The 25,150-nt window shown below is 46.0% G+C and overlaps 1 protein-coding gene across 1 annotated transcript in view; it reads right to left on the reverse strand.

Annotated features, from left to right (window-relative positions):
- Positions 1-9,053: 9,053 nt before the first annotated feature.
- LOC137430619 (uncharacterized) overlaps positions 9,054-25,150 on the reverse strand; it is a 41,380-nt gene continuing 25,283 nt past the window's right edge. The window contains exon 6 of the mRNA XM_068121424.2: positions 9,054-10,327. Within this exon, the coding sequence (XP_067977525.1) occupies positions 9,561-10,327 (767 nt within the window). The 3' untranslated portion in view covers positions 9,054-9,560. The remainder of the gene's footprint in view (positions 10,328-25,150) is intronic.

Raw genomic sequence — 25,150 nt, forward strand, 5'->3', positions numbered from 1 at the left:
CACAGTAACCTAAAATTCCTAACTGAGGGACCCTCCGCATGGACTCATATACAGATACAGGGAGAAATACACAAAAGTAAAAAATGTGGTGTGTAGCATTAGTTGATACTCAGCTCTGGTCTCCTCAAACAGCCCTCAAACCCTGGCGGTCGTCAAATGGGTTATTGAGTCAATGAGTGGGAAATGCACAAAAATCTCTCCTCCGCCGATCGGCATGATCCACCGGGCTCCTCACGTTCTCCTCACAACTCTGGTATGAGGCCAAGCGTGACCGCTCATACCGAAGGCCCAGGGGAGGAAAGAGCGAACAAGTGTGACTGCTCGTGCCCAGCACCCAAACGAGAGCATGCGAACGCGACTGCTTGTGACCAGCCCGGGACAGAAAGAGAGAGAGAGAGAGAGCAAGATGGCGGTTGCTTCGCCTTTTTTTTGCTCCCGTGCTCAAATGATCTCCGTGACGTCACCTGCGCTCCAGTCACCGAGCGCATCAGTCTATGGCCATGACCAATTGTTCCTCTCGGGGCGGGGCCTCATGGCCTTTCTTGATGCCCATCGAGAGGATTTGAGCTGGGTGGTGTAAATCCGGATCCGGTCGGCGATTGCGTTATTTAATTGTAGATGCTGATCGCACGACTGGTGGTGTAAGTGTCATAAGGTACGAAGGGAAAAAATACAGAGGCGACTACACACAGGGAATCGACCCTTATACCATCGCTAATTAGCATAGCTCCACCCCTTGCATGGAGACAAATATACACTTACACAACATCCGGGCCTACTTAGTCACATTGAGGTGTCTACACGGCATACGGAGCACGCTAATCTATACAATTCTACCTGAACTAAGGTATTTCATTACCTACCCCCACAAACGGGTCTCAAATTTCAGACACCACCGGCTGCCAGGGACAAATGACCTCGGGGTGGCCGCAATCACCCCTCCTACAGAGCTTGATCCGTACCTGTGGACACACACACACCTTCCCCACACACAAAATGCAAAATGACATTTCCTCCCCGCTGCCATTCAATTCTCAACACATTTTACAATAAAGAGATACTGCCATGGCCTGCATACACGTGAGTTCCAACATTCACACTCCACTCTTCAACCACAATTCAATTTCCATTCTTACAACCACACCAAAAGACAAAACCTTCACACATAAACAAACGCTACCCACAAGACGCTTTGTGGCACACGCTCCGATCCTCTCACCAACCATGTAATCACTCTCACCAGGCCCCACTCCAAATTACTCATGTCTAAATTTATAAGCAAGTACCGAACCCTGGGGCAGTAAGCATCAAGGCCTCACCTTACCATAAGTGCAGGTAGTCGCAGGTTGGTCAGGTCCAAGAATGTCATCCACCCTGCCGAATCCAAAATTTATCCCATGTGGCCTATCAATTTTCCTCAAATTTCTTTTTATCCAGCTGTACTGGCAAGCATGTGGATCCACCTCCTCCGGTGACCTTTACGACACTATTACCCTTGGCTACGACAGCACCGCCCCTCTACTATACAAGTGCTATCGTGTAAGTTGAGCAGCCGAACCGCCAACATGGCCCACGAGTGTCCATAAGGGTGCGACCCACCATCCATCCTTCGGCCCCCCTGCGAGGACCACGGCTCCACTAGCCCAGGCTTGTCAATGCAGTCAGCACCTGCTGCCAACTCCGCCATTCCCAAGGCCTTGGACCTGGGGGGCACGGTCGCAGTGCATCGCATCCGCATCACGTCCCCTGCATCTCTCACATCCCCCAGTCCGACCACATGCAGCCCCCAATACCCACCCACATATGACCACGCCCAAGGTCTAGTCAACAGCCATGCTCCACCAGGAGACTCAATCCCAGAAGACGTGGCCACACACCTCAGCCACCCACATCACCACATTGACCTCCAGACTGCCCAACACCATCGCTACAACCCCACATCCCAACATTGGCGCTGTCACCCCCGTAGCCAGATGAAGGCTGTGTCCTGCTACTCTATCAATTTTGTCCCAGCCTCCAACACTGTGGTCTAACACACCTGGATCAATAATGGTGTCACTGTCCCAGTGTCCACCATGGGTTCACAAAATTCACCCTTAAATTTTGTATCTAGCCCTCAAATTACCATGCCAATTTTTCCACCATTCACTATTTCCACCAAAGAAGGGCGCTTCTCCATACACTTGCCAGACGAGCATGGCCCCATATGCTCGGCTCGTTCCAATTTCCCGATTTATCCCATGGCTCTCTTCCCAAGCCAAGAGTCCACAAATCACAACAGATAATATGTGGAAGATCATGCTCACACCATCACGTTCCACAGATGCCCCAATGGTTGTCCCGTGGGCTATAATCCATACCTGTCCATGCGGTTCGATCCGCGTCCATAGACCAGCGCAGCATGGCAGGTCATCACATGCTGGCTGTCCCAGAGTCTCAGGGAGAGGCTGTCAGGCCGCATGCCTGGGCAGTCACGACATCAGGCCCTTGTTGGCCATCCATGGTGCTGCCACCAAAGCGCGGCCCACAACACCTCCCCCTCATGGGCCTCATGATACACCATACCAGGTGCCTGTAAGAAACCACCTCGGACCCCCAGAGGTCTCAACCCCCTCCAGGGTCCAGTGACCCTGCTGGCCCGAGACACACGCTCGGGCGGCGCCTCGACGGACAAGGGATGCCACCCCGCCACCAGACCCCCCCCCCCCATGGGACCCGGGTCGTACCACGACACCCAAGGAGAGAGGTGGAAGCACACAAATACAACATTTGAGAGCAGGGACATCGGGAGATCTGGGGGAGGGAGAGGGCTTGGGGGGAGGAGGCGTGGGAAGGGGTGGGGGGTGGGAGAGGCAAAAAAAAACACATGGACACAGCTAGGACTTCCAGGAAAGAAGTCGGTATTTCAGAAAAGTGGATCTGGGGTGAATTAACAGGGGTAGAAAAGATCAAGGTTTTGGATGGGGGAAGACAAGCAATGGTGGTGAACAGCTGTTTTAAAGACCTGGAGGGAGGAGTGGGATTGAAGAGAGTGAGGGAGTTTGTTCCAGAGGTGGGAGAAAAGAGGAATGAAGGAGTGAAGGTGAGCAGAGTCTTGATTTTGGCAGTTTCACCAGAAGAGGGTTGCAGGCAGATCTTGTGCGACCTGTATGAGTATTTGGGGGACAGAGCACAGATAGAGCTGGGGGAGCAAGGCCAGAGAGGAGTTGGTAGAAGACAGAAAGACCACCTACCTGCCTGTGGTGAGTGAGTGAAAGGCCCTCAGAGATGACTAATCTAGCTGTTCTAGATGAAGGCTCATGATACACTATACCAGGTGATACACTATACCAAAACTCAAAAAAAAAAAGAAAAAAAAAAGAAAAAAAAAGGCTGTTCTAATCCAGATGGCATTTTGAAGGGTTTTTTTTCAAATCTTTTTGTGGGGGTTTAAAACACTTCCCTAACCTACTCAGGAATGGGGTCAAGGATCATTTAATATTACCTTCCACATAGGTGAATCATAATATTACTAAACAAAGGCTTAGATACTATAGAACAATTTTTTAAAGTAACCCCAAAAATCCCCCCCAAAAATCCAAATTTTCTTTTTTTTTTGGCCTAAAACACTCTCCAGGCACTCACCGGTAAACCTCTGAAAGTTTGACGAAGGTCCGTTCAGCCATCTCTGAGAAACATGGACAGACAGACAAACAAACATGTCTTATAGTATAGATTCACTTGCTAATGTCTGCAATTCTAGTTGTCACCAATTTTGCTGCTCCGTTATTCTTTCGACAGCTTCGTCATGAGTTTGGTCAAAGACAATACGACGATAGGAGAAAAAAAATTCCAGTAAAAAACTGACACTTTGATGAATTTTGTACCATTTATATCATAATTACGTGAAAGGAATTTTGGAACAAAAGATGACGCTGCATCGAGTATAAAATATAAATACGATGCAGAACAGATATAAAACATTAAAATCACAAAGTGCATTTGCAGTCGCTTGTTAGGAATGTTCATGAAACATGCATGGGGAATGATTGAATCAGGCAATTGTGAAAGCCTTACCTTTATGTAATTTTGGACAATGACGATGTACCCGGTGGTCTACCAAATGAGGGACACCTTCACAATTGCAAAGAAAAGGTTTTAATGCAAATAAAGCAACAACTTATTCATCGAATGTGAGCAATATTTTTTGAAAGTTCGTTTGTCATGAAATAGTCAAAGATGATCGGCACTTGACTCGGCTCTTAGGTCATAAATTGTGCCTTCGATGAATATGGGATTAATATGGGACAATCGGACCCGTCCTTTATACAACAACGCTTAAATAAATGCGTGTGCTCCTTTTGTCTGAATCATTTAATGTTGTGCAATGGTGTGTGCTTGTTATATCCAAATGCGCGTTTCAGAAGGTGGAACGGAGCACTTCCAGGTCTCGAAGTATCCACTCGAAGTGTCAGTAAAGGATCATGACTTATGGACCAGTTTGTGAAGTTTTCATATTCTCAAAGTTTTGTTCCGAGGGCTTTTTTCAGGATCGTCACAAGCCTCGCACAGCTTCCGACCGCATTTCGTTTGTGCTAATATTCCCAGGGATGGTTTTAAGATCTCCGTAAGGTTCTTTTTTTTAAAATCAGCCCCACTGCTTTTTTTTCAATTGCTTACACAATATTTTTTAAACTATGGGCGCACTTTTCAAAACTGTCAACACAAAACTCAAATCCACTAACTCTATTTACAAAAGCTGAGATGAAGCTGATTCTGAGGGCCTTTCAATCTCTCACCGCAGGCAGGTTGGTGGTCTTTCTGTCTTCTACCGACTCCTCTCTGGAACAAGCTGGCCTCCAAAGCCAGTCGCCGACTGGGCATCCTACGTCGTGCGGTCCTTCCTTGGCACACCTGAGCTCCTCACCACATACAAGGCTTTCATCCGCTCACGATGAAGCTAACTCAGAGGGCCTCTCACTCACTCACCGTAGGCAGGTTGGTGGTCTTTCTGTCTTCTACCGACGGTCTTTCTGTCTTGTCAACGACTCCTCTCCGGCCTTGCTCCCCCAGCTCTCTCTGTGCTCTATCCCCCCAAATATTCCTACAGGTCGCACAAGATCTGCCTGCAACCCTCTTACGGTTTAATTGCCAAAATCTAGGCTCTCTGCTCACCTTCACTCCTCTTTTCTCCCACCTCTGGAACAAAGTCCCACACTCTCTTCAATCTCACTCCTCCCTCCAGGTCTTTAAAACAGCTGTTCACCACCATCTCTTATCTTCCCCCATCCAAAACCTTGATCTTTTCTACCCCCATTAATACACCCCAAATCCACTTTTTTCAAATTTGGTTTTCTTTCCTGAAAGTCCCTGTAGTGTCCATCTTGTTTATCCCATGTACCAGCCCTCTACCACAGATCTCCCGATATCCCAGTTCTCCACTGTTGTTATGCATACATAAGCATAACACCATGCTCCACTCCACGACAGACTTCAACCTGTCAATGCTGACAGTATCATGTTTACCATTGCCCATTGTAGACAATAATGAAAAATTTGTCAATTTGACGGTTGACTTCAAATGGTCCATCATACGGAAGTTGAAGTGGCTTCCGCATCGTGTCGTGTCACACAAACACGAGTACAACTCGGAATTGTCCTGGGTTTGCCTGTATTCTAACCTGGTAGGTGTCAGCTCCAGGTTTCTCTTGTGCATCCATAGTCTACATCCATATTTGCTGGAATCCAAGTCGTGATTCAACTGACTAGGTGCCACAAACTGTCCTGGCAACTTGAGAGTAGCTCAGCAGTGAAGCGACTTAGGTTGGACTTAACCACAGTTCGGATACATAGCAAGACGATAGGAAGACTCTCCGTCCATCTTGTATTTGCATGGCCTTTCAAGAAACGATTTCAACTGTCAATGGAATCGTTCCACAAGACCATTAGGTGAAGAGTGATAAGCTGTGGTTCGGGTTCTCCTACTGCCAAGTAGTTCAGACAGAGCTTAGTAATGTGCTGATTCAAACTGACCACCTCGGTCTGTGGTTATTGCCAAGGGTGCACCAAACACAGCTACCCAATGTGAGATGAATGCTTGTCCTACCGTCTCTACTGTCTGATCAGGGATGGGTACTGCGACTGGCCAACGAGTAAAACATCAATGCATGTGAGCAAGTGTGTGTTGCCATTTCATGGAGGTAGAGGTCCAACTCGATTGATGTGAACGTGGTCGAATCTGGTGTCCGGTACAGAAAAACGTGCGAAGAGACCTGATGTATCGATGCATTTTGGATCTCTGACATGCCATGCCATTCATGTCCTGGACCAGTCTCTGACGTCACGATTAATTCCCTGCCAGCCAAAATGCTGAGCCACTAAATGTTGAGTGGCTCTGATGCCATGGTGAGGCAAATTCTGTAGAGGGAGGCTTACCTGTGTAAACGTCACAGATAATCTTACCCTCAGAAATAGGAAGTGGTATTTCTTCGTGATATTTCTTGCAGCTCATCATCACGCTGTTGGGCTTCAACTATGGTAGCGAAATGGATGATGTTAGATGCCTCCAGAGTATTTACGTCAACTCTGGCTTCAAGTGATGATGTGCTTCAAGTCCGTCATGAACTGGGAGATGAAATTATGATCAAAAGCTGAGAGGGCTTTCCATCACAAAGCTCTTCAGAATTGAGTAGTTGGTGCAGTGTCCTTTTGGTCTTAACAACGTCTCGTTTTATAAAAGTGAAAGTCAAAATTCCAGCTTAAAAAAGTAACATGTTGGTGAAATAAACACAAAAACAAGGCACCGTTTTTTATTGTCTGAAAAATTTGGCCTCCATGAGCAAGTAATCCAAACATAATGTATGTTTGCCATGCCCAGTCGCTGGAGCATTGTAGTCCGGCAGCTAAGCTAAATATAGCATAACAATTGTGCATTTTGTGAGGAAAGCACCAAATTTGGCACACTAGTAGACTATCATATTATGAAAAGATCTGGATATTGGGCCATCTCAGATTCAGAGATTTGATTTTTGCAAGATTTGCAGATTTGCAAGCTGAGATTGCAACGCCAGGGACGGCCGACTCCTTCCTGCGAGCTGCCCACGTCACCCGCACAAGAAGAGCTCATCAAATCACTGCAGCGGCACTGCACATCCTGCAACACCGTGCGTATGAACGCCACTGTATGACATATGCTGATGATGCAGAAGACCTGCCTGAGTTCGAAGACTGGTGTCACCAGAGAGGAGAAGACATTCCCAACTTTCAGTACTGGGCAACTGTGCTGGAACTAGAGATGTTGGTACTGGTCTACGTGCGTTCTCTGCGGCAGGCTTCATTCACGATGTACCTTGATGCCCTGACAGAACTGGTCCCATGGTTCCATGCCTTAGACCACACACACTATGCCAGGTGGGTCCCTGTTCACCTGAGGGACATGGTTGCACTCCCAATGAAGCACCCAGATGTAGCCAGAGAATTCAGGGCTGGCAACTCCACTGTACAGAAGACGAAGGTGTTCTCTTCGATCCCAATCGAATCGAAATATTGCAAAAATCAAATCTCTGAATCTGAGATGGCCCAATATCCAGATCTTTTCATAATATGATAGTCTACTAGTGTGCCAAATTTGGTGCTTTCCTCACAAAATGCACAATTGTTATGCTAAGTTGCCCCACTATTGTGCAATGTGAACGGCATCACCGAAAATTGATGTAGGCTTTTTTTGTATACAAAGGTGAGGCTCGTGTAAGAGCCAACACATAAAACACAGAAATGGAAACACACATAAAACATACAATAAAGGGAGTGGGAGACAAGGGGGGGGGGGGGGGGGCGAGGGAAGCACAACCGCAGTAGAGAACAGGGACTTCAGGAGATTTGTGGAAGAGAGAGGGCTGGGGCAAGGTGCATGGGATAAAACAATTAGACACTACAAGGACTTTCAGGAAAGAAGACGGAATTTGAAAAAAGTGAATTTGGGGTGTATTAACGGGGGTAGAAAAGATCAAGGTGTTGGATGGGGAAGATATGAGATGGTGGTGAACAGCTGTTTTGAATACCTGGAGGGAGGAGTGGGATTGAAGGGAGTGGGGGAGTTTGTTCCAGAGGCGGGAAAAAAAAGAGGAATGAAAGAGTGAAGGTGAGCAGAGTCTTGAGGGTTGCACAACAAATTATGCAAATACATAATCGATGGAGTGTAGGTGAGCGGGGCAGACCTTTGCCAATAAAGTAAGAGTCCTTATCCGTCTTGTCCATATCCACCTGGAAATAACCAGATTTCAATGTGGTGGAACCATCCTTCTTCTTCATCATCAATGCAACAAGTGGTGACCATGGGCTTAAGAGACGTCTCTATCAAGCCAGACGCAGATAAAGGTGGTGACCATGGGCTTGAGAGATGTCTCTATCAAGCCGGACGCAGATAAAGGTGGTGACCATGGGCTTAAGAGACGTCTCTATCAAGCCAGACGCAGATAAAGGTGGTGACCATGGGCTTGAGAGATGTCTCTATCAAGCCGGACGCAGATAAAAGTGGTGACCATGGGCTTAAGAGATGTCTCCATCAAGCCGGACGCAGATAAAGGTGGTGACCATGGGCTTAAGAGATGTCTCCATCAAGCCGGACGCAGATAAAGGTGGTGACCATGGGCTTAAGAGATGTCTCCATCAAGCCGGACTTCTGCAATTCCTGCATCTGCCTTTGGGCTTCATCCTTCCTGGCAAAAATAAGCCTCTGATGATGTAGCCAGATAGGTCTGCCCTGGCCTGTATCAATTTGATGCTTCACCAAGTCAATTTGTCCAATATCACTGCTATATTTGGAGAAAATGGCTCGATATTGAACGAGGAAACTGAGCAATATATCCTGCTACTCCCGATTCAGCCTCTTCTTGATCTCGACTCGATAGTTTAATTTATATATTTTTTAAAGTCTTCACATGTGAGCATCCATGATCAAATATTCACAAGTGTAAGATGTGAAGACTATTGGACATCGTCTCCAAATCTATGCCCAAATCAGTCAAATCCATTAACAATAAGAAAAACAATTAGCCTTTATTAAATTGGTCGGCACAGTGAAAAAGGCAGATAAAGACTGCACAAACACCAAAAGGCATACAAAAACATTAATACATCTCCCTTTTCCTTGATTATACAACTTTGTTTCACATCGGTAAAAAATAGCAAATTTTTACCTCAGCATGCCCCTGGTGTGCCCCTAACATGCTGGTTTGGTCCCTTCCGCTTGCTCCTCCAAACTTATTTTACATTCTTTCCTCCTCTCACACTTCTCCTTCCACATACTTGTTTTTTCCCCGAATTACAATTGCCAAATTTCCGAAGGTGAGTCGTTGCGTGCAGTACAAACAAATAGTTACTTAGCAAATGACATCAGAAAAATGTTTTAAAAGACAAAAGTCAAATTGTTATCATATTTCACTGACATGTATCATCCAAATAAGCAGTGTCACATTTTCAAAAAAACAAACAAACAAGAGATACACTCATTCTTGATGCGGAAATGACAGGAACCACACCCTAAATAAACCTGACACAAAATTCCATGACACATTTCCCCTTCAGCAAAAATCTAACGCAGGTATTGGTTGCCATCCAATGAGAATCTCCAATGAAGTCAGGTATTCATAAGAAAGAAGTGCTCTGCAATACTCAATGCCAATCGAAAACTGGCCGATTTTTACATCAACACAAAAGCCATTTTCAAAAGAGATCATAGCAGACCATTTCTGAGCAGCTTCTTGTCTTACAAAAACATTTATGGGGCAGTTGTAGCAGAACTCTTGGACAGGAATTTTTGATAAGAAGCCCCTACTCCTTGCCATCAAGATCGGCCAGCCAATCCAGCAGCACACAGCCTGTGCCGGCAGCCGTGTACATTCTCTTGGTAGCGGAGCAAGCTGGTGTTCATTGACATACCCTCGACAGCCATAGTCCACCAGTTCAGCTAACAGTCGATTGCTGGAGGTGACTTCCACCCAGGCACGGAACCATCGACCACCAACATGTACAGCATAATAGGATGGAAAATTGATTGGAACAAATGAGTTCCATGCAGATCTAACAAGAGGCCCCAGAAGAGACTGCAGGGTATAAGATATGTTTCTCAAGTTTGAAATCAAAAATCTCGAATTAATGTGGAAGTAAGCATTGAAGGAGTGTTGCCGCCAACAAAGGTATGCTGGGAGCCATCCAGTTTGAGGCAAGGAAGGCCAAGCAATTTCCACCATTCTGGGTTTGTCCGAGTACGTTCCTCCATAGTTTCTCCATTTCCTGTTTCTCTTATCATTGATATGCCTCATATATCTTCCAGGAAATAGAGGTTGTTCTGTTGAAGGCATACAAGTCATACATTTTGAACACAGCAATATTTTTCATCAGTTCGACAGCACCTGATTATTTTAAAACCTAAATTTCATGGCTGTGGCCACAATCAAATGCCAGGAGTACGGTTGTGGCAAAACCAGTACTCTGCATCTGATATGGTGAGATTACCCATAAAAACATGGTGTTATCACAAACTGTTCCCTTGAATTTGTCTTAATACAAGCATGACATTTGCATTGCTGCACAATCAAATCGATAAAATAAGGAGTGCATTAATGTAGAGGATTCTATGTTGATTGAGGTTGGAGACTAAGAATAGTAAGATACTTGGAGGATGTGTATATAGAGCTCTTGGTATGGGGGATTATCAGCGAAGAGGGTTAGTGTATAATTCAGAAAATAATGTGGTTAGCATAGTGTGTTGATTATGGGGGATTTTTATTTGCCAGGATAGACTGCATTGGGTCCAGGAACAGGGAATGGGTAGAACAGATGATGATTTTCTAGTTCTACTCCAGGATTGTTTTTTTAAGCCAGTTTGAAGAAAAGCCCATGAAAGGGAGTGCAGTGTTCAACCTCCTAAGTAATGTTCCCAATGTTGTGGAGGAGATGAAGGTAGGAGAATGTAGGGACCAGTGCCGATAACACAGTGCATGTAAGGATTATGTTCAGAATTAGAGTTTGGGAAAATAAAAAGCTATTCGATTTCAGGAAGGCTAACATTGAGGGAATGAGGACAGAGTTGTTGTTTTTTGTTTGTTTTTTTGTATACAAGATTGAGGCTCGCGTAAGAGCTAACATTAATCAGAAAAAAACAAACAGACACATAAAACATACAATAAAGGGAGCGGGAGGCAAGATGGGGAGAGAGGGGAAAGCACACAAGTACAACATATGAGAGCAGGGAGATCTGTGGGAGGGAGAGGGCTTGGGGGGGAGGAGGCATGGGAAAGGGGGGGGGAGGGGGTTGGGAGATAAATAAAACACATGGACACTGCTCGGACTTCCATGAAAGAAGTTGGTATTTCAAAAAGTGGATCTGGGGTGAATTAGCAGGGGTAGAAAAGATCAAGGTTTTGGATGGGGGAAGATAAGAGATGGTGGTGAACAGCTGTTTTAAAGACCTGGAGGGAGGAGTGGGATTGAAGAGAGTGAGGGCGTTTGTTCCAGAGGCAGGAGAAAAGAGTAATGAAAGAGTGAAGGTGAGCAGAGAGTCTTGATTTTGGCAGTTTCACCAGAAGAGGGTTGCTGGCAGATCTTGTGCGACCTCGAGGAATATTTGGGGGAAAGAGCACGGACAGAGCTGGGGGAGCAAGGCCGGAGAGGAGTTGGTAGAAGACAGAAAGACCACAAACCTGCCTGCGTTGAGTGAGTGAGAGACCCTCAGAGTTAGCTTCATCATGGGCGATTCCAATGATTCTGAAAGCTTTGGTTTCAATAGCGTGAAGCCGAGCTAGGTGTGAGGCAGGAGCACCAGCCCAGAGGGGAGAGCAGTATTCCATTGAGCTGCGGATGAAAACCTTGTATGTGGTGAGGAGCTCAGGTGTGCGAAGGAAGGACATCGCACAACGGAGGATGTCCCGTCGGCGACTGGCTTTGGAGGCCAGCTTGGAAAGGTGGTTTTCCCAGGAAAGATCATGGCAAATAGTGAGACCCAAGAGCTTGAGTGACATAACTTCTTGGAGAGGATTGTTGAGAAAGTAGATGGGAGGGTTGTCCAGATGGTCTTTTCGGAGAGACATAGTGAGAGTGTGAGATTTGTCAGGATTGAAAGACATGTTCCACTTGTTTGACCAGTCTGTGATTTTGTCCAGGTCTGCAGAGAGTGAGGAGGCTGCAGACTGGCGATCTGAGGAATGAGGTACGGAGCGGCAGAGAGTGGAGTCATCAGCAAAGAGATGAAGAGGATTTTCCAGAGAGTCGGAGAGATCATTGATGAAGACCAGAAAAAGCACAGGGCCTAGAACACTGCCTTGGGGAACTCCAGCCTGAACAGGAAGGGGAGATGAGAGAAATCCATTCAGGGCCACACGTTGACTACGACAAGAGAGGAAGTTCGCAAGCTAAGCGTGGAGATTTCCATGGATGCCATAGGAGGAGAGTTTGATGACCAGGGCGGGGTGCCAGACCGCATCGAAGGCACGTGATATGTCAAGGGAGACAGCTCTAATTTCCTGTTTGACATTGAGGACCTCCATCCATTGTTGAGACAGTAGAAGCAGCATGTCCATTGTCCAGAGTAGAGTGACCTGGTCTGAAACCAAAGTGATGATGAGATCAAGCCATTAGAGAAGAGGAAGGATTTAATATCTGAAGCAATGATGGATTCCATGACTTTGCTGATAATTGGGAGCAGGCTGATTGGTCTGTCGTTGCAAGGATCTGTTTTTGCACATTTTTTGTGTAAAGTGGTAATGTTGGCTGATTTCCAAGCTGATGGCAGATGACCTTGAGCAAAAGAGAGGGTGAAGAGAACATAGAGAGAGAGGGTGTGAAAGAGCGGCAGAGCAGGATTTTAGGACCTGTGGGCTGATGCTGTCTGGTCCAGTTACAGAATCGAGGATTGACAGAAACTTATTCACCTTGTCAGGAGAGAAGGACACAGAGTCCAGGAGCAGCTAGGATCAGTTGGAGCAGTAGTCCAGGAGCAGTTGGCTTTCCCTAATTAGAGTTAGGTGTTCTAGATTGGGATAAGTTATCAAGAGGGCAATCAGCACCACAGAAATGGACAACCTTCAAGAAGCAAATGTGTTGTGTGCAGAGTCAATACATTCCAGAGGGTTGTCGTTTTGTTTATCCCTGGACAGTTATCTCAAAAGGTCCACAGTACAGAGACAGTTGATCGATCTCCCAGGAGCGACCCAGAAATCCCCCACATCCAAGATGGTGTACCCCCACTTTTGTGAGGCCACGGCCATGAGAGAGGGAGAGGAACAGAGAGAAAGAAAGAAAAGAAACAAGAGGGAGTCCATGGGAACCGACCGGTGCTCTGACCATAGCCACGCTGCCCTGACAAATCCAGGCAGCAGGGAAGAGAAGGGATGATTTGGCCCCTGACTTGCATTGGGGGATACAACCACCACAAATAGGCAACCCTGATAATTGCTTCCAGGGAGGAATAAATCCAGATGCAGAAAAAACACCAGCTTGATTAAACAAGGAGGGAAGAATGAGATTGAAGAGAATGTGTAAGTTGGTTCCACAGGTAGGGGGAAAAAAAAAAAGAGGAACGAATGAGTGAAGGTGATTCTAGATTTTGGGAGTTCTACCAGAAGGTGGTCGCTGGTGGACCATGTGCACCCTGCAGAAACTTGATAAGGACAAAGCAAAAAAAAAGCGGAAGGTGAAGACCAGAAAGGAGGCGGTAGAAAACAGAGACCACCCACCTGCCTGTGTTGTGAAATAAGTAGACCCAAAGACTCAACTTCATTGGGAGATATTCCAATGATCTTGAAGTGTTTTTTTTGATAAAATCAAATCATTTGATTAATTTTTGTTGAGGGTTCAGAACCAACATTATCATACTACTGCAAAATGAGTTATGCTCTTTTTGAACTTAGAAAATATCACATATTATACATGGGTTAGTTTTCAGCTGCCCTGACTCCACACCACTGCTTTACACCATTTGGCTGGACAGCCGGCCTGACTCCACCCCAATACAAAGCATGCACCCTCATTCCATGAAACAGCACAGATTGACAGGCCTCAGGCCTTACTTAGGCCTAGGTGTTATAGTCCATGGCCCAGTGCAATTGGAATGATCCCAGGTATGTAACCACGATGCATTATATAATGCCCATAAGCTGTACGCATGTTATTGCTTCATGTATGTACATCCGGTTATTAGCCCCCGTTGGACAGTCTGAAACGGGAGCTCATGGATTTGTTGTTGTCTGTACGTCCATAACCATATATCGGAGATGTATGGACCGATTTTGTTCATACTTGGCAAAAGGACAACACATGACGGCATACATATGCACATCGTTTTGTTTCGCGATGCAATCAAAGATGGCCGACTGGCGGCCATTTTAGTTGTAAAAAAACCCGATGTTGAACACGTCCTCAACCATTTCTCGGACATGCATTGATCGATCTTGTTCAATCTATGCACACAGATAAAGAATGATGGCTTACATATGCGCGTCATTTTTTTCGAGATCAGATCCAATCTTTATTATAATAGAGCAAACGTATATGGTTATGCCGTTATGTCGTTATGTTTATATGCGACGAAAACGTCTTTTTCTTCTTCAAATAAAATTAACACCCTCTTAATTAACCCCCTTAATTACGTTAAGACTGCTGAGACCCCTCAGACCTTTGACGACCCTTTAATTCCCCCAAGACCCTTCAGACCACCAAGACCCCGAAGACCCAAAACACCCCAAAGACCCAAAACACCCCAAAGACCCAAAACACCCCAAAGACCCAAAACACCCCAAAGACCCAAAACACCTTTTACAGGGTCCTCTGCAATCTCCTGGTCTCGGTAACCTCCGAACCCCGAGAGGAACCCCGGCAGAAAGATATAGATGTTATTCCGTGTCGAAATTAATCACTAATGAAACCATCCATGAAACCATCAAAGGAAACAATCCAAATCAATAAGGAAACCACACCCTTGGTTGTCAATGCACAAATAATATATTAAAAGCACACAAAAAGAACCATACAACAATGGTGGCAATCAACCCTACAATCAATATCTTAAGATGGTAACCCCAAACTCACGGCACTCCCAGGAAATGGAACCGAGCCCTCCTCAATGTCTCTATAACCCTCCAAGGCGAAGTTGATGCGCTCCGGCGATCGTTGGAACAATGTCCGATCAAGAGCAACCGAGGCGTAGACGGTTGAAGCGACACAGAAGTCACGTGGTCCAACACCCAGCAAACTTGCGGTAGAAAGGGAACTCCCAAAGACGCGATCCAGACGTGCACCAGCACCGTTCAATCAGCGAACCGCAGTGCAATCTTTAGACGCCGCTTTATTGCACAGCTGTCCCCGGAAAACCACCGGAGGATAAGCCCAACCGACGCGACAAAAACCTTTTCCGATGAAGGTAGCGCGCGGGGCGAAATGGCGGACGGCCCTCACTCGAGCCAGAGCTTCTAGGCAAGGATTCTCCGGAATCTCAATGCCGATACCCGTCTACGCAGGCTCCACAATACTCCGGCGATATCACCTATCGCTCGAACTTCCTTTCAAGGACTCAAAGTCCACTCGCGACGTTCGCTCAACCACGCTCCGTACAGAGCTTCAAGGCACGTCTTTCACTGTCCTCGCATCATCTTCTTCTTCGCTCTTTTCTCTTCCGGGTCACGATCCGATTTCCTGTCTCATTTTTACCATTAGCGCTTTTAACCTTTTAACCACAATATCCATTTCCCTTAAACAACAATACCCATAATACTTAGAACCCACAATAATAATAATAACAGCAATAATAATAATAAGTGCCGAATCCGTAACACACCCCAAAGACCCAAAACACCCCAAAGACCACAAAGACCCAAAACACCCCAAAGACCCAAAACACCCCAAAGACCACAAAGACCCAAAACACCCCAAAGACCCAAAACACCCCAAAGACCCAAAACACCCCAAAGACCCAAAACACCCCAAAGAACCAAAACACCCCAAAGACCCAAAACACCCCAAAGACCCAAAACACCCCAATGACCCAAAACACCCCAATGACCCAAAACACCCCAATGACCCAAAACACCCCAAAGACCCAAAACACCCCAAAGACCCAAAACACCCCAAAGACCCAAAATACCCTTCAAGGCCCTGAAGCTCAAAAAGACCCTGAATACGCAAAAACCCAAAACACACCGAAGACGCAAAACACCCCAAAGACCCAAAACACCCAGAAGACCCAGAAGACCCAAAATACCCAGAAGACCCAAAACACACAGAAGACCCAAAACACACAGAAGACCCAAAACACACAGAAGACCCAAAACACACAGAAGACCCAAAGCACACAGCAGACCCAAAACACCTAGAAGACCCAAAACATCCTGAAGACCCAAAACACCATAAAGACCCAAAACACCCTTAAAGGCCCAGATGATCCAAAATACCCTGAAGACCCAAATGGCCCTGAAGACCGAAAACACCATGAAGACACAAAATACCCAAAAGACACCGAAATGGTCAAAGATGCCTATCCCTCTGAAATGACGTGTGGTTAGGCGCACAGAGTGCCGAGTCACACTAGTACAGCCAACTGACAACCTTTAACTCTGTACAACACAATTACTAAAACCACAGCGGGGGCTATGACCTTTTATGTCTTTTTATTTTGTTTATATATTTTTTTTCAGCACCAAACACGGCATTATACACCGCCCAAATAAAGGGATGTGTTTATTGATACTGAAGTGAAACTTGGTAGGGGACATGTATTACAAAGCAATTCTTCTCTTGTTTATTGTTGATATAATTCCATGGTTATTGCTCACACCCAAAGTAATGCAAAAAAAGTGATTGCATTTGTTATTGTCAGGAGCATTCTTTTCAAGTAAACTTCTTAATTCGTAAGCAGCACAAGGCTGTGGGGTAGCATTATTGGCTGAGGTCAGGATATGAAGCCAGGATAAACAGCTTAAAGGGTGGATGTGGATACCTCCAGTCCATCTTGTCAGGCCTTCCAAGTAAACTGTATTTGTCATACTTCGCCATTAGATTTGCTTGTCAATCTTGACCTGTACACAGAAGAATATTTGTAAGTATAAACTAAACTGCCCATGCAGCTTGGTTTCAGCAAATGGCTTTGGAAAGTGCTTGCTGCAACGGCCATTTTTCATGCAGGCCGAATTTGGTTTGACGATGCCACACTCATTATGCACCATGTAACAGCACACACTTGCATGTAGCTCGTCATTTTCAGGAATCTCTGCACAGACTGCTGTATCCATCTCATCAGTTGTCTGAAGCGTGGATATACAGGAGCCAAAATGACCAAAAAATAGGCCCGAGGTAAACCACGCTTCTCAAACTCAACCACAAAGATGTGCAGCTGCTTTTCAAAAAAAAATACTTCCGACCAAAACTTCTTCATGGGTATCCCCTACCCAATTAGAGCTGGCAAGTCGTTTAAGTACTGCAAATAGTGCCGAAACACTTGTGCCACACTATTAGGCAGTCCGTGGGCTGCTGGTTAGGAAGTATCGTGAATATTTGGGCAATCTGGGTTGCAGGTCATTGTGATAAATAGATCTGGCGTGCTGAAGTTTGTAATTGCTGCCGACGTCTTTGTTGTTACACACGTAATTATACGTCTGCATTCTGTTGGTGACATTTCATTGGGGCTCATGGGAAGCAACAACATATAGTTAGTTGGTCATGTCTGAAAACTGGATCATGCAGGTACACTCCAACTCTTTGCAAAGTTTCACCTTGTGTCTTGCCAAACATGTGAGCTGGACTAGGAATTGACGTTATTGCTAAACAAATGGGAAGGACTTGTCAATGGGCTGTATTGCAATGCTGGGAATTATCAGCATTTGGTGAGATTCTGCAATTGTTGCCTGGAGTGGTAGTTCATTGATGATGACGGGCAAGCCTTCTGCATTTTCACACTATTCAGCCTTGACAACTCAAGCTAAAATGGAAATTATGTACAAAAACCTTCATTTATTACACAAATTGCTCATCCCTTATTTGAGCGGTATATATTGGCAACAAATCACTGCCCCGATCACTCCGCAAATTAAAAAAAAATAACCTGGCTTGTGTACATGAAGCAAAAACATTTCGACTGCTTATGTGCACATAAATAAATCATGGTTATTTCACTCTGATAGATTGCAATTGCTCTGACCCACAGGCCGACACCTGATGCCTAGCTTACCAGAGCACCAACATGGCAGACGTATGATTTTGCTGCTTACAATTATTGTGGGTGGAGTTAGGCCAGCTGTCCAGGCAATGAGTTTGAAGGCTTCATACACATGTAACTTCATTAAGTTTTTAATATACAAGATTAATCCAGAATAAAGGCCACTGTCAGAATACGATGGGAGCTTGGGTTTACCAGTAATCCGGAGATGAAATGGAAATAAAGGGTGGAGTAGTATTTGTTAGGGTACCAAGCCTCACCAGGATGGGACCTGATTTATTCTCTTATGTTTATTCTATATTATTCTTCTGCTGTTTTTGGACGTTTATTTTCTTTTAAATCCATTTTCTCTGCATCCGCTTGAGCAATTGCCACAAATCTTTCACCAAAGGCGCTATTACTCATGCAGAATTGTAAAATAATTACAATCTCATAAGTCACGTGGTACTGGTGACATCTTGGCAAAACCTCTATATCTCTGAAATCACTCCCTGGGAAAAAATTGAAAATTGGTACATCGTCAAGAATTCCCAATGGGGAATAAAATATGTGTTAATGATGATGTCATCAGTGCCTTCATTACAACGTCAAAATTCAACAAGTACAACGCTTAATCTGATCAGTTTGAAATTTCTCGAGCATGATCTACGCAAACAGTGTATGGGAAAATTACATTAAATATACCCAGTATAGCTCGCAGTTTATGACCTCATAGGTCGCATGGTTTGGCAGCCATATTGGATCAAAAATTAAAACCTTCAAAAATCTTCTTCTCCAGATCGGCTTACTAGATTGATGCGACTCTCCACAAATATTATCTCCTAGCCTTTGGGAATAAAGCTTGAAAACAATTAATCCCTAGGTCACCGGGTCTGGCAGCCATATTGGACTTTATGCAAAAGTTTTTAAAAATCTTCTCTGAAAGCGCTGAATGGATCGATGTGAGATTTCAACTATATGTTCCACTACCTATGGGGATATAACCTTGAAAAAACAAGCCTGGTGTTGGCTTAACAGTTAAGGTGGCTGGCTTAAGATCTTAGGGTCTTGAGTTTGAGTCCCTCCTGGCCGTTGAATTAACACCAGGTTGTCTCAGACCATCTAATATCATCAAATTCTAAGCAAATATCATCTAACTCCATTGCTACATATAGTATGAAAATGGTCATGGTCATGTCGTTTGGTCATGTCGTTGACCGTTGTCGTTGTTGTTGACAGGTCATGTCGTTGGTCATGTCGTTGACCGTTGACCAACGACAAGTTGGTCATGTCGTTTGAATCATGCAGGTACACCATATCCCTGCGTGTTGTAAGAGACGACGAAGAGGGTTGGCGTAAGGAAGGGCATCCAGCCATAAAAACATTGCCTCAAAAAGAGAACCATGACAATTACAACTACATATGGGCAGGGTACAGCCCGAAGTGGAGATCGGTTTCTGAGGTTTGGAACATGGAATGTAGGGACAATGACAGGGAGATCAGGAGAAGTGGTGGAAGTATTGGTCAGAAGAAGAGTGGACATATGTTGTGTGCAAGAGACGAGATGGAAGGGAAGTGGTGTGAGAATGGTGAAGTGTAGGCAGGGACAGAAATACAAGTTTATGTGGCAAGGGTGCCTGGAGGGCATGAATGGTGTTGGTGTCCTGTTTTCTGAGGAGTTTGTAGACAGTGTGGTGAGTGTGACGAGAGTGAGTGATAGGTTGATGATGGTGAAAATGATGATTGGAAAGCTCTTGGTGAACGTCATCTTGGGATATGCTCCGCAGGTTGGTCGAAGCGATGAAGAGAAGGACAAGTTCCGGGGTGCGATAGTGAAGCTGATGGAAAACGTGAAAGATGAGGAAGTTGTTGTGGTAGGAGGAGACCTAAATGGACATGTGGGAAGGAGTATGGATGGTTTTGACGGAGTTCATGGGGGGTTTATTTTTTTATTTTTTTGGATACTCAATCGAGGCTCGTGAAAGAGCTAACATTTACTTCACAAACAAATCAACCAGACAAACAAAATATATAAAAAGAGGGAGCGGAAAACAAGATGGGGAGAGAAGGGGAAGCACACAAACACAACATTTGAGAGCAGGGAGATGTGTGGAAGGGAGAGGGCTTGGGGGGAGGAGGCGTGGGAAGGGGGGGGGGGGGGGAAGGAGAAGTATAAAACACAAGGACACCAAGGACTTCCAGGACAGAAGTTGGTATTTCAAAAAAGTGGAATTGGGGTGAAATTAGCAGGGGTAGAAAAGATCAAGTTTTGGATGAGGGAAGATAAGAGATGGTGGTGAACAGCTGTTTTAAAGACCTGGAGGGTGCAGTGGGATTGAAGAGAGTGAGGGAGTTTGTTCCAGAGGTGGGAGAAAAGAGGAATGAAGGAGTGAAGGTGAGCAGAGAGTCTTGATTTTGGCAGTTTGACCATAAGAGGGTTGCAGGCAGATCTTGTGCGACCTGTAGGAATATTTGCGGGACAGAGCCCAGAGAGAGCTGGGGGGGCAAGGCCAGAGAGGAGTCGGTAGAAGACGGAAAGACCACCAACCTGCCTGCGGTGAGTGAGTGAGAGGCCCTTGGAGTTAGCTTCATCGCGGGAGATTCCAATGATTCTGAATGCTTTGGTTTCAACAGCGTGAAGACGAGCTAGGTGTGAGGCAGGAGCACCAGCCCAGAGGGGAGAGCAGTATTCCATTGAGCTGCGGATGAAGAAAGCCTTGTATGTGGTGAGGAGCTCAGGTGTGCCAAGGAAGGACTTCGCACGACGGAGGATGCCCAGTCGGCGACTGGCTTTGGAGGCCAGATTTGAAATGTGGTTTTCCCAAGAAAGATCATGGCAGATAGTGAGACCCAAAAGCTTGAGTGACAGAACTTCTTGGAGAGGATTATTCAGAAAGTGGATGGGAGGGTTGTCCAGTCGGTCTTTTCGGAGAGACATCGTAAGAGTGTGAGATTTGTCAGGATTGAAAGACATGTTCCACTTGTTTGCCCAGTCTGTGATTTTGTCCAGGTCTGCAGAGAGTGAGGAGGCTGCAGACTGCCGATCTGAGGGATGAAGAATGAAGCGACAGAGAGTAGAGTCATCAGCAAAGAGATACAGAGGATTTTCAAGAGAGTCAGAGAGATCAATGATGAAGACCAGAAAAAGCACAGGGCCCAGAACACTGCCTTGTGGAACTCCAGCCTGAACAGGAAGAGGAGATGAGAGAAACCCATTCAGGGCCACACGTTGACTACGACTAGAGAGGAAGTCTGCCAGCCATGCGTGGAGATTTCCATGGATACCAAAAGAGGAGAGTTTGGTGAGCAGAGCGGGGTGCCAGACCGTATCGAAGGCACGTGATATGTCAAGGGAGACTGCTCTAATTTCCTGTTTGGCATTGAGGACCTCCATCCATTGTTGAGAAAGCAGAAGCAGCATGTCCAGAGTAGAGTGTCCAGGTCTGAAACCAAATTGATGATTAGAGATCAAGCCATTGGAGAAGAGGAAAGATTTCATATCTGAAGCAATGATGGATTCCCTGACTTTGCTGATAATTGGGAGAAGGCTGATTGGTCTGTAGTTGCTGGGATCTGTTTTTGCACCTTTTTTGTGCAAAGCGGTGATGTTGGCAGATTTCCAAGCAGATGGAAGATGACCTTGAGCAAAAGAGAGGGTGAAGAGAACAGAGAGAGGGAGTGAAAGAGCGGAAGAACAGGATTTTAGGACCCGTGGGCTGATGCCGTCAGGTCCAGTTGCAGAATCCGAGTCGAGGGTTGACAGAAACTTTTCCACCTTGTCAGGAGGAAAGGACACAGAGTCCAGGAGCAGCTGGGTACGACTGGGTACGGTGGGTACAGAGAGGGATGGGTTTGGGACACAAGATTTAGAGGCAAACACAGAGTTGAGGCATTCAGCTTTTTCACGTGCGGAGTCAGCCGTGTGGCCATTTGAGGTGAGGGAGGGGATGGAGGGGGAACAAACACCAGAAACAGATTTGACCAGACGCCACCAGGATTTGGAAGAGGGAGACAGATAAGACAGTTCGGTCCTGAGAACGGAGAGATATTGTTTCCTGGCTCTCCTGAGGGTGGACACACACTTGTTTCGGGCTTTGTGAAAGGAAATGAGATTTCCTTCCGTTGGATTTGCTTTCCAGGAGACGAAAGCAAGTTGTTTCTGGGCAATAGCCTCACCACAAGATTCCGTGTACCATGGACGGGAGGAAGGGTATGACAACAGAAGATGAGATGGGATAAATCTGTGCATGAGAGAGAGCAGTTTGCTTTGGAAGAATTCCCAGGAAGAATTTATGTCAGAGGCAGTAGAGATGGGAGACCCGTCCAGATGATTGATGGCTGCTTGAAGACCGTGCCAGTTGGCCTGAGTGAAATGCCAGACTCGTCGACGCTGAGGAGGCTCTCTGAGAATGGTCAGAGAGATGTCCACTTTAACAAGCACATGATCAGAAGAGCCGATTGGAGCAGAAGAAGAGCAGCAGACATTTTCAGGGAAGTTAGTCATAACCAAGTCCAGAAGAGAAGATGCTCCGTTGACTGAAATCCGGGTCGGGAAATTGACAGATTGTGTCAGTCCCAGTGAGTCACAGAAGTCCTTTGCTGAAGAGCCATGGCTGGTGAGAGAGGTACCCACACCCAGCCAACTGGCATGGTGACAGTTGAAATCACCACATATGAGGAAGAGAGAGTTGGGATGGGTAGATAGAAGTTGGTCCATATTCTCAGACAGCGAGATGTAGATGGAGTCATCACTGTTTGGTGGACGGTACAACACACATATGAACAAAAGGTTGGAGCGAAGGGGAAGCCGTAGCCAAAGGTATTCCTGGGGGTGAGGTGGAGAGAGGGCAGTGCAGGGCGAGTGAGGAAGAGAGTTTTTTATAAAGATAGCAACCCCACCTCCAGGACGAGGCTCAGGTCTATCATACCGGAGGAGGGAGTAACCTGGGAGAGATACCAAGGAATCAGAGACATCATGAAGGAGGAAAGTTTCTGTTAAGCAGATCACGTCTGGCTTGTCAGAAGCAACCTGTATGGAGAGATCAGACAAGTTTGAGCGAAGGCCCCGGATGTTTGAGGTCCATACTGTTAAGGGAAGAGGAAGGGGGAGCATCGGATACAGAACAGAGGGGGGGAGCGGTAGGGTTAGATGTGGAAGAGGCGGAAGAGGTAGGGAGAGCTGTTGAAGGTGTGTCGGAGATTACAGAATAGCTTGGAGAAAGGGAAGAATGGGGCAGACAAAAGGTTTGATGGTGATTGGGAGAGGCGCAGTGAGGTGTTATTTGACGAGGGGGAAGAGCGAGGCAGAAGGTTGAGGGAGATGAAGGTGAAAGTTGGAAGGGGGAAGAAGCGGGGAGGACGCTTTGAGGAGGAGGGGTGAGAGGGGAGTCTAGGAGGGGAGGAGCGAGGGAGAGTCTCGGAGGGGAGGGGTGTGGGGGGAGATTTGAAAGGAATGGGTGATTGGGAAGATTTGGAGGGGAGGGGCAAGGGGGAAGATTTGAAAGAGATGGGTGATGGGGATGATTTGGAGGGGAGGGGCAAGGGGGTAGATTTAGAGGGGAGGGGTGATGGGAAATGGGATTTTGGGTTGATGGGATTTTGAAAAATGTACGATTAATGGGAAACGAACATTTATTGCAAAATGAGTTTCTTGAGACATTCGAGTCAAAAATACGTTTGAGGACGCTGGAGGGAGGATGGAGTGCTGGAGAGTTTAGGGAATGAATGAAAGATGCACTATAAGAGATGGAATTTTTTTTGGGAATGAATAGATTTGGTGAGCAAGTCGAAAACATCCTTTTATAGAAGAAGAAGAAAAAGGTGTTATAGAATATGACAGAATACAGGTCTTCAGGGGTCAGATGAGACATTTTTTAACAACGTGATCTTACGTGATCACAAACAACGTGGTCGAAGAACGAACGAACAAATAAGAACGAATAAACGAATAAGAACAGAAGGAAATAAATTTTTTTTTTTTTTTTTTTGAGATTTTAAAACAAGGAAGTATGGGATGAAAAGACCGTGAAAAACAGAGACCGGAAAGTAATTGCAGCGCGATCGGAGAACTGCTGAGACAAAAACAAAGCCTCAAGCCAAGGTCGGACACGGTAGCCTAGTACTTCACTTAGGCCTCAGAATACGCGATAAGAAAGACCGACGATTCTGTACACAGGTATGAAAAACCAACGCCAAGAATACTATTAAAGACACCCCAATAGGTACATACACCGAGAGAAAGATACAGTTTCGACAAAAACACAATTGTGAAAAGTTACTTAACTTCGAAAGCGAGCGCGCATGGACAACTTTGAAGAGACGAGACCTCCAATCTTGCGCATGCGCAGACCAAGGGTTACAGATATGGTGTGAGAAATGGAGAAGGTGAAAGGATTTTGGAGTTTGCTGATGGAGCTGATTTGTTGATTTGTAATACTCAGTTCCAGAAAGAGGATAGATAATAAGCTTGTTACATACACGTCAGGTGGGTCGACGACAACCGTTGACTACCTGATGGTGCGTAGGCGAGATAGGGGGCACCTCCGGGACACAAAGGTGATCCCGGGGAAGGAGGCTGTTTCACAGCACCACTTGGTTGTCTGCGACACAAGGGTGAAAGGTGCGAGGAGAGCTCGGCGGGTGAAGTACCAACCGAGAATGAAGGTGTGGAGGTTGAAAGAGGTGACAGTAAGGGAGGCATTAAAAGAGAGGCTGAGTAGGGTCGAGGATGATGTGGTTGAGCTTGAAAGTGGTTGGATGTCAATGAAAGCTAGTCTGTTGGGAGCCGTTGGTGAGGTATGTGGATGGACAAAAGGACCACCGAGGCACTCGGAAACATGGTGGTGGGATGATGAAGTTGGAAAGAGCATTGACAAGAAGAGGAAGAAGTTCAAGGAGTGGCAGAAGGCGAAGGGTACGGGAGCAGAAACAGCAGAGCATGAAAGTTATAAGGCAGCCAAGCCAGGAAGGGCTGCAACGAAAGAGGTAGCA

This window comes from Myxine glutinosa, chromosome 7 (assembly GCF_964187855.1).
Source record: "Myxine glutinosa chromosome 7, kmMyxGlut1.1, whole genome shotgun sequence".
NCBI lineage: Eukaryota > Metazoa > Chordata > Myxini > Myxiniformes > Myxinidae > Myxine > Myxine glutinosa.